The sequence below is a fragment of the Elephantulus edwardii genome, unplaced genomic scaffold (genome assembly GCF_000299155.1).
Source record: "Elephantulus edwardii isolate Elephantulus edwardi_28Jun2011 unplaced genomic scaffold, EleEdw1.0 scaffold00093, whole genome shotgun sequence".
Taxonomy (NCBI): domain Eukaryota; kingdom Metazoa; phylum Chordata; class Mammalia; order Macroscelidea; family Macroscelididae; genus Elephantulus; species Elephantulus edwardii.
Genome location: NW_006399843.1, coordinates 10,160,063 through 10,170,465, shown reverse-complemented (window position 1 = coordinate 10,170,465; position 10,403 = coordinate 10,160,063). Strand labels below are relative to the sequence as shown.

Genomic DNA, 10,403 nt, shown 5'->3' with positions numbered 1-10,403 from the left:
TAAGACCTATCAAATGGGAGCTTTGTAAGGACGCAAAACACTGGTCTGCTTTGAAAGGACATTCTAGGGGAAGTGACGTCTGAATTGACGTAGAGGCTAAGACTGAATGCAGCCGACCATAAACCAGCAAAGCTTTACACACTTTTATCCCAGGACCCAATGCCCGCGGCCTCTTTAAGAAAGAGCGGAAGTGCTCCAGAAAGAGGGTGGGGCCGAGAGCGGGGCGGAAGCCGGAAGTCGAATTCTGTGTTGCGCGTGGCGGTGATGTCGGCTACCGGTGCTGTGGAGGCCGGGCTCCTGGGGCCGGCTATGGCTCCCTCGCCCGCCCCAGCCCAGACTGCCGCCCCGGGGAGCTTGTTCCGGCCCATCAGCGCCGAAGACGAGGAGCAGCAGCCCACTGAGATCGAGTCGTTATGCATGAACTGTTACCGCAACGTGAGAAGGGGGCGCGGCCGTGGGAGTAGTCAGGGATCGCCGTGTCCACTGGGCCAAGTTTGGACCTGGAGATGGGCTCCAGTAACTCTAGGACTGGAAGACGGGTTTCATTAGTTTCTCCTTTTTTTGCTTTCTCCTTCCCTAGGGCATGACGCGCCTCTTGCTCACCAAAGTCCCCTTCTTCAGAGAAATAATAGTGAGTTCTTTTTCCTGCGAGCACTGTGGCTGGAACAACACGGAGATTCAGTCGGCAGGCAGGATCCAGGACCAAGGAGTTCGTTATACTTTGACTGTCCGAACCCAGGAGGTGAGAGGTGCCCAGAGCAGGTACCCCAGGTTCCCAGATCTTCTAGTTCTAAGTTTTAATTTCCTCTTGTAAAATGGTGCTGGTGCTGTTTGAAAGTTGAGATAAGATCTGTGTACCTCATACAAGATTGTGTGAAATAAGGGAGAGTTGTCAAAGGGTAGAAAGTGTACAACAGATGCTTTAAATACCATTCTCAGTATCTAAATAGTCCCAGTACTGTTCAGCGGGCGTCCTGTGGACACTCTGGAGTGGAGAGAGAAAGAAAACGTGGGGTCTGATGGAAGGGGACACTCTGTTTGCTGAGGAGAAGCTGGCTGTTGAGTCTCTGAACCGAATTGTGTCCATTCTGCTCAGGACTTGAACAGAGAAGTGGTGAAGACTGACTCAGCCACGACAAGGATCCCTGAGCTGGATTTTGAAATTCCTGCTTTCAGCCAGAAAGGAGGTAAGATTAGGGTATTTGAGTTGTTCATGCTTTCCTGGAAGCCTTCCCACCTGTACTCCTATTGCTGTAGAGTACGAACTGACTCATAGCTGACCCTCCAGCAGGTTTCCAAGGCTGTACACCGCATGAGAGAAGACTGCCCATCCTTTTTTTTTTTTCCTCCTTAAGGAGCTGCTTGTGGATTCGAACCTCTAGAGAAGCTCTGCCTTTGTGTTAGCAGCACAGCTTCCTACAGACTACTCCAGAAGAGCTCCCCTTGTGTCAGTTTAGTAGTTTGTTCATGGGATTTGCTATGTAATTATGTCCCTGAGTGGAAAACTTGAGATAGGAGAGAGTAAACTACTCAGACCACGTTCTTATTACAGATGTTGTGTTCTTGCTGTTAGAGATTACTGGAACCTCCTGCCAGCCTTCTCATTTGCAGATAAAGAAATCACAGCCCAGGGAGTTAAAATGAATTACCTTGGAGACTCACTCACCTTTTGTTCTTGTTCACAAGCTCTGACTACTGTGGAAGGATTGATCAGTCGTGCTATTTCTGGCCTGGAGCAGGACCAGCCTACACGTAGGGTGAGTTGCAGTTTTTAAATGGAAGCAGTGCTAGGCATAATTTCTTTTTTTTTATAATTTCTTGTATATGTCCCAGTGGAATGTTTACCTTTTCTGTCACTAACTAGAATGTGAGAACACGTTTTGAGGAAGCACATGGTAATGCGATGGCTGACAGCATAAGTTGTTACTACTGTCTTTTTCTCCTAAATGTATATTCAAATCTCAGCTCAGATAGCTAGTGTGACATTACCTTTGAAGAACTTTTGAAGTTGTCTGTACACACTGAATATTCCATCATATATTTATTATGGTAAAAAAAAAAAAAACACCCACAAAAGAACTATGTATTATAACTGTATATTTAGTCATTTGTCTTCCCATTTAGTTGGAGAGCCCTTGGCAAGACTGAATTATTTACTGCTGTGCCCCTAACAAGTGCCTAGGTTAAGTGGTTGGGTGAATGAGGAAATGAAGGTCACCTAGCACCACTTATAAACTTCAAACTTGTTTGTTATAGCTCATCATGAAATCTGAGTCTCCCTATATCCACTCACACTAAAACAGGCCTGGAAGTAATATGGGCGTGAATGAGGGGTCAGGCTGATGTATCTACTCCTTGTTCATGACAGGCAAGTGAGGAAACCATAGCTGAAAGAATTGATGAGTTCATTGTCAAACTGAAGGCGCTAAAGCAAGTGGCTTCCCCTTTCACTCTGGTAAGTATTGAGGAATCGTGTAAAAGGAGCTCTATATGCACTGTAGTTAAGGCATTTGGCAGCTAATGACAAGGCTGGCAGTTTGCATTCACTTATTGCTCTCTGGAAGAAGGATGAGGCAGTCTGCTGTTGTAAAGAAACTCTTGGAAACCCTGTCTTGGTTGGTGTTATGTACTATTGGTGTAAGTTCTAACCAACTCAGAGCTGACACTCCAGTGGATTTTCAGAGGCTGTAAATCAACTGGAGGAGACTGCCCATTTTTTTCTCACAGAGCAACTGGTGGATTTGAACTGTGTGCCTTTGGGTTTGCAGTGCAAGTCCTTATGACTAGGCCACCAGAGCATCTTAGGAAACCCTATAGGGTAGTTCTTTCTACGCTGTCCTACAGGCTCACTGAACTGGAATGGATTAGATGGCAGTGGATTTAATTTATAATAGATTTAGGGGAAGATTGGAATGATTTCACTCTGATGCTCCTGGTAATGGTCTCCTGTATTTACTCTTTCCTTTCTTATCTGCTAGATCATTGATGATCCCTCAGGGAACAGCTTTGTGGAAAACCCATTTGCTCCCCAGAAGGATGATGCCCTGGTTATCACACACTATAATCGCACCTCAAAGCAAGAAGAGATGCTAGGACTCCAGGTAAGGATTCCCTGAAATGATCTTCCACCCTGGATCGCTTGAGGCAGTGGAAACCTAACTTTGTTGCAGATGTCCTGTGTGTGTTCTCTCTCAGCCTGTTTATATGCCTGTCATCTAGCTCAGATCAGAGACGTAGAGTAAATGGCATGGTAAAGCATATCAGTAGCTGTAATGTAATTTTAAGTTCTGTTTTTCTCAACTTGGGCTTTGGCAGCTTCTCTGTCAAATCTATGAGGTGGCATGTGATGTAAGCAAGGCTAAGCATTTCTTCCCACTCCTGGGCCAGGTGTTGAGGAGACTGGGGCATAACTACCAATTTGTGATTTGTGTTCTCTGCTGTTTTAGGCAGAGGCACCAGAAGAGAAGTCCCAAGAGGAGGACCTCAGGAATGAAGTGAGTCCCATTGGTGCTGCTAAGGAAGGGGCAGGTTGTGGTTGGGATTGATGCTACTCAGTGGCTCCTTCCCTCCACTTCAACATGAGTGAGCCTAAGGAGGCTGACGCTGTGTCCCCAAATTGTGTTCCAGGTACTGCAGTTCAATACAAACTGCCCAGAGTGCAATGCTCCAGCTCAGACCAACATGAAGCTAGTACGTATCTTTTGTCGGGCATTCGGATTGCTCTTCCTCCAACGCAGGCATGAAGACGATACATAGGCTGGAAACACTCCATTCAAGAAAAGCACATGTACAGTTCTGGTGATGTGAAGCGCCCACCTTAGCGTCCCTGAGTCTTTATTGAAAATTGCCCAGGAGCAAATCACCAAGAGAATTCAGTGCAAATGATGTTAAACTCTTTCTATTGAAAATCTTATGCTTGATTCACGAGGGAGGGGTTAGTAAATACAATACAAGAATCCTTTAAATGCTTAAGGATTGCCTTAATGTCTGCCCCTCTAAACATTTAAGGATTGCCTTAGTGCTTCAGGGTGAATTCCAGCTTGTATCAGCCACCCTCATATCCTGAAATAGCATTTGGTTTATTATATTTAGTATGAATTTGGCTTCCCACAGTGAAGAATGCTGCCTTTGGTAAGATTGTGTTTTTAGACCCAAAGAGAGAATGAGTTGTTCTCAGCCATGTGGCCTGAGCTGTACCATATCCAGAGGAGTGGCTGTGTGAGGTTCCTTTTTCTGATGTATTTCCTGGCAGTTCTAGAACATATTCTTCCCTAGAGAGCAGCTTTCCTTTCTTAGAAGCAGATTTCCTTGACTTCACCTTCCAGAAATCCCCCACTTTAAGGAGGTTATCATCATGGCTACAAATTGTGAGAACTGTGGGCACCGGACCAATGAGGTGAGTGGGCATTGTTAAGGGATGGAGGGTGGTTGGGTCTTAGGAGGCCGTAGGTTAGGGCAAGGAGCCCTTGAAGGAACCATATCCATCCTAGAGAAGGAAAGTTAATGCCTTTAAAATTTGTATCATTTCTTTGGAAGAGAGAGAAGGTTAAGATTTTAGGCCTCTTCCCCAGAGCGGTGGAAATTTTGGGTGGATGGTAGGATTCCCATAAGAACTTTCATAATCCCCAGAGCTTTCTGAGAATACAATGGGCTGCCTTGGAGAGCTGTAAATTCTCTTCCTGTAAGTGTAAAACACAAGCTGGTGTGACGTAATGTGGGTATTATAAAAGAGATCCAGACATTAGGTGCAGTTGACAAAAGAGCTGGACAAAACCTCAGAAGTTTCTTTTAACCCTGAGGGTCAGAATTTTCTTTTTAAAGGTAAACACAGTTTCCTGGCAGTGTGGGTAGAGGTTGGCAGGCCATGGTACTGGGCACTCCAGCCTGGCCACCTTTTGGTGTTTTTGTTTGAGTGCTCCTGTTGGTAGAAGTCTCCTTGGAGGTCTCACTGAAATAGTGGATTGGGCTTGTTTCTGCTGCCACTGCTACTGACTGTCATCTGTGCAGGTGAAATCTGGGGGTGCAGTTGAGCCCCTGGGCACCAGGATCACCCTCCACATCACAGACCCCTCAGATATGACCAGAGACCTTCTCAAGGTAACAAATGTTTTTCAAAATGACTGTCCTCATATTCCTGTCTTTGTCTAGGAGAAATACTTGCTTTTGAAAATAAAACCCTGGGGACATGAGGTACCTACGTCCCTGCATTCAGGGATCCTTGATCAGAGTTCATCTGTCTTTGGAATTGCAGGCTCAGAAGGTGGTCCCTGAAATCTTCCTGCTGACTTTGAGCCCTTTAGTGTCTAATGTTTTTGTCTTTGGTGTCTACTGATGGGACACCAAGTGTGGAGCTGTGATTTAGAACCTCCTTTATTAAGTGGTTCCTTTTCTGCACTTCACATGGACCGCAGACATCTTTAACTCAGACAGAGAAATCAGATCAGCTCACCTCTATCCCCAGTCTATTACTGCTGGTACTAATTCAGGAGGGGCTTCTTTCTGGATGATTTTGCTTTTAACTGAAAGCTTCATTTGAATTCTCTTCTTTCAGTCTGAGACGTGTAGTGTGGAAATCCCGGAGCTGGAATTTGAACTGGGTATGGCTGTCCTTGGGGGCAAGTTCACCACACTGGAGGGGCTGCTGCAGGACATCCGAGAGCTGGTGAGTCCCTGTGTTGGTGCCTGCTGTTTCCAGCAATTCTACCGTTTGTGGAAAAGGACCAGAAGACCTCATGTGGCCTAGTTTCTAGTGCTGATAACTAAGGACTTCTTTGCTTTAAGACTGAATTAAGAGACTTAAATGTTATTTCAGATTTTGAAGATATTTATATGAAATTTTAAATGAAATTTCCTGGCCTTAACTGGGATCTTGTAGTTACTTTGTAATTTTAGGTGAAGGAATTATTTCATTGTAAAATAAGGGAGGAAGGTCCTTTCACCACCTAAAACTCCCCAGCATACATTTATGTATCTGTTGACTTACCTCACTTATTTATCCTTTTGATGAGTACATTTACTCAGTTAATTCTTAGTTGTTGGGCGTTTGTCTTTCTGAATGGAACTTTTTTCCCTACTCCATTTAACAAGAGGAAAAAAGATATCTATAGGTAAAATTCTTATTTAACATTGCCAGTTATTGTCTTGGTAGATTATTTATTTTCAAGACCAGCTACCTGGTCAGAAAGGTGGTGTGTGGCAAATAGAGATCCAGCTTGCCCACCAGGCACCCTTCTGGTATCCCTGCCAGGCTTATGGTCAAACCTAACAAACAGCCACAGCCAAAATACCATTTGGAGGTCTATGTGTGCCTAAGCTGAGTGCTATACCATTTATTGCAGGTCACCAAGAACCCTTTCACACTGGGTGACAGTTCCAGTCCTGGCCAGGCAGAGAAACTGCAGGAGTTTACTCAGAAGTTGGACCAGGTGAGAACACACTAGCCAGTACTGGTCATCACAGACTGCATTTAGCCATGGGCTGGCTACCTATGCACTTCTGCCCATATTTTAACCTTTCTTACCCAACATGTTTGGACATCTTCTGGTTTCTGATATTTCTGATCATCTTTTGGCTTAGTTTTCGGCTTTATTTTGTTGGTATGTCTTTTCTGGCAGCTTCTTAAAGGAGGAGTGATTGTTGTTAGGTGCTGTTGAGTTGAGTACAACCTGCAGCGACCCTATGAACGAGATCTGAAGCCTGTGATTGGGAAATACTATTTTTGGGATTTACACACCTAAGAATTTCTTTATTCTAACCTCACACTGGATGCTTGCTGACTTGGAATAGAATTCTACATTGAAGATAAATTTTCATCACAGTTTCCCTTTGAATTTTCTTTTATTGTGTTTTCAGTAAAAACTTACATAAACAATTTAAATTTCTGTCCAACAATTTCTAGAGAAATTGTCCAGTGATTTTAGTTGCATTCTATATAATACATGAACATTCTCATTATTTCCATTCTGGTGGTTCTGTTTCAGTTCTTCTAGTTTCTCTGCTCCCTTACAATGATTCTCATCTTTGTTTTAAAGTAATTGTTGACTCTTTGTTTTGTATCTTGTTGCATACCATAGAGTCAGAACTGACTCATAGCTGACCCTCCAGCAGGTTTTGAGAGGCAATATATTGAATGGGAGATTTGTTCCTCTTTCTCCCATGGAGCAGCTGATGGATTTGAACTGCATACCTTTGCATTGGCAAGCGAAATCCCTTACCACTCAGTTCTGAGAGCTCCCCTTGGTCTTATATAGGTAATTTTTTAATAGAGCACAATAGGTGATACTAATTATTTTGTGAGCCAACCGCTACCTAGCTAAATGTGACCTCTCGGTAGTTTTGGTTTGAAATTTAAAGCGTATCTGTCAGGGCCGTTGCATCGGGAAGTCTACGAATCTTAGGCAATTTGGTTTTGTTTGATTTTAGAAAAGAGTTTCTGTTCTATTTTCTTCTTTTCTCAGGGTCCATCTCATAGGACTTTGATCAGAATGGTTAGTAGTGAGTGGTAGCTGGGCATCACCTACTTCTAGTCTCAAGGCAGATGAGGCCATTGTAGACTGTTGGTCCTGTAGACTCGCTGCTTCTCTGAGTCTTGGTTTCTTTTTCTTTGCCCTGAATAATTTGGGAACTGAGTTGTATCTTATGTATATGGCAACTTGTAGGCTTTTAAAATTCCAGATACAACTGGCCAAACTAGGATACAGAACAAAAACTTTTATGAACTGCTTTATGCCAGTTGACTGAGATATGAGGCTGTGGTTTCCATGAGAAATTTTGGTTTCCACTAATGATTTATTTGGTTACATGTAAGAAGTATTTGTAATTATGTTTCCTATGTATACTGTATTATGTTAGATGTTAACTGAAAGCCAGCCATTGGAATCCACCAGAATTCCTTGAAAGGAAAATGAACAGTCTCTTCCCAAAAAGATTTAAAGCCAGGAGGCCTTAGGAGCTGGAATAGACCTGATAGCAGATGTGCTTTACACATGAACAATGTATGTGCTTAATGTCACATACGCATATGTGTATATGTGCATACATCTTTTATATATACACATATGTACTTAATTGATTGACATACATAACTATTAATGTAATGTATTGACATGTATAAACAAATACTAGCACATAAATCTTTTTGCTGTATAGTTGTTACTGTTTAAAAATTTTATGTGCTGAGGGAGCTCTGGTAGCCTAGTGGCAAGAAGCTGAGCTACAATCCTGAAGGCACATGGCTCAAATCCACCAGATGCGCCACTGTACAAAGAGGGGCAATCTCCTGTGCCAGTCAGATCCGACTCGACAGTACACAACAAGGAAAAAAAAATTATATGTGCTATAACAGTTACCCAAAAAGTCCTTCTTTTCTTGTGTACAGTTTAGTGTCATTGTTTACCTTTGTCAAGCTGCACACATTTCATCCTCACACCAGGTTACCTTTCCCATTTCCCAAAATAACAAATGATGGCTTACACTGAGAAGAATTGGAACCCAGAACACTTCTTACACGAAATATACACCTAGATCCAGAGACTCTTGTCCAAACAGAGCAAGGGACCACTGCGTAGTTTAAAATTAGGAAAATTTGTGTCAGGGTTGTATCATCTCTCCATAGCTATTGAATCTGTGTGTCGAATAAACCATTAGAGTAGCTGGACTCTGTGAAGAAGACTGTCACATCAGGATTGGAGGAAGATTCATCAACAGCCTGCATTTTGCATATGAAGAGAACTTGAAGTGCTTGTTGCAGAAAATCAAAGATCAAAGCCTTCAATGTGGATTATACCTCAATATTAAGAAAATAAAAATTCTCACCACTGGGTCGATGGGGCAACAGCATGATGGATGGAGAAAAGATTGAAATTGTCAGTAATTGAATTTTACTTAGATCTGCAGTCAACACACTTGGTATAGGAGATCAGGAGATACACTGTGTTGGGATAGTCTACAGTCAGGGACTTCTCCAAATTACTTAGGAGCAACAATATCAGTTTGAGAACTAAGGTGCACCTGATTCAGTTGATGGTCTTTTCAGTCACTTTCTATGCATCAATGGATGGCTTTGAGTTGTAGTGTTGGAGATGAGTACTACCAAAGAACAGATAGATACGTCTTGGGGAAAATGCAGCCAGAGTGCTCCTTGAATGCAAGGATGCCAAAGGTTCCTCTCACATGCTTTGATCATGTCATAAGGAGAAGCTGTTCCTTGGAGAGGGACATCATGTTTAGAAAGGTGGGTGAAAGCAAGGAAGACCCTCAATGAGATGCATTGATACCGTTATTGCAGAAACGGGTTTGAGTATGTCAGAAATGATGAGATTGCACAGGACAGGACAGTGTTCAGATGTGTTGTTCATTGGATTGTTCTGAGTCATGCTTGACAGCACCTGACAACTACCTAGAGGCAGTCTTTTTCTCACTCCCAATTTCATCAGAAATTTGAAGACACTGACTCATGTCAGGTTTCTGATTTGGCTATCAAGAAATGAGAACCTGAGCCCTCTCTTTTGTATGTGACCTGTTACTGTGAAGGTATTTTTATACCCCCTTTGGTATGAAATTTGATGTGATGCCTTGGTGTGGTCAGTTTGAATCATTGTTTTAAGCTTTATTTTGGATCTTTTCAGTCTGAAAACACATATATGCTCAGTTCTAGGACATTTTCTTGAATTCTTTTACTGATGATTGCGTCTTTCTTTTTCTGAAACTCTTATTAAAAGACTTCTGGATTGGTCCTCTGTAATTTACTCAGTGGTTTTTTTATCAATGGCTTTTAAAAAATTATTTTTAACAAAAGTTTACAATAAAGTTGGATTTTCATTCATTCATTCATTCATTCATTCATTCTTCCCCCAGTTCACTTTTTAAGAAAATTTAACTATTCATTCACTGTTGCACAATTACATCCATCCCCCTCCCTCCCTTCTCTCCCAGTACACTTTGCAATGCACTTATTCTGGACTATACGCATACATATAATGCCTAGTCATATATTCCTTTTAAACAGGTTTTTTTCCCTTAGTTTTTTAGTTCTATTTTTGGTCTCTGTTCTTTTCTCTGCTTTGAGAGATCCCTTCAGCTTCTTACCTCTTCACTTAAGACCCCCATTTACATTATTGTTTCAAGAGCTTTTCTTGTCTTTGGTGTTTTTTTTAAAGGGCATCCTGTTTTTGGATTTTTTAAAAATGGCATTCTGTTCTTTTAAGAATTTTTTTTTAAACCTCTTGAGGATGTTGATGTTGGTGTTTTTGAAGGGTTAGTTTGCTTTTTTTTCCCTTGCATATAGTTTCCATTCCCTTTTTCATTTGCTTTCTGTCCTTCGCCACTAGAGACTTTGTTAAGAGGTTTAATCATTATTGACTGACTTTGTTTTTTTTTTTTTTTCAATTTTTTTTTTTTTTGTT

At 42.1% G+C, this 10,403-nt stretch overlaps 1 protein-coding gene across 1 annotated transcript in view; it reads left to right on the top strand.

Moving 5' to 3' along the window:
* The first annotated feature begins 264 nt into the window (after positions 1-264).
* Positions 265-10,403, top strand: part of ZNF259 (zinc finger protein 259) — a 15,108-nt gene continuing 4,969 nt past the window's right edge. The window contains exons 1-12 of the mRNA XM_006890807.1: positions 265-435; positions 581-742; positions 1,097-1,187; positions 1,687-1,757; positions 2,369-2,455; positions 2,979-3,101; positions 3,447-3,494; positions 3,628-3,694; positions 4,326-4,396; positions 5,008-5,097; positions 5,552-5,662; positions 6,339-6,425. Of these exons, the coding sequence (XP_006890869.1) occupies positions 265-435; positions 581-742; positions 1,097-1,187; positions 1,687-1,757; positions 2,369-2,455; positions 2,979-3,101; positions 3,447-3,494; positions 3,628-3,694; positions 4,326-4,396; positions 5,008-5,097; positions 5,552-5,662; positions 6,339-6,425 (1,179 nt within the window). The remainder of the gene's footprint in view (positions 436-580; positions 743-1,096; positions 1,188-1,686; positions 1,758-2,368; positions 2,456-2,978; positions 3,102-3,446; positions 3,495-3,627; positions 3,695-4,325; positions 4,397-5,007; positions 5,098-5,551; positions 5,663-6,338; positions 6,426-10,403) is intronic.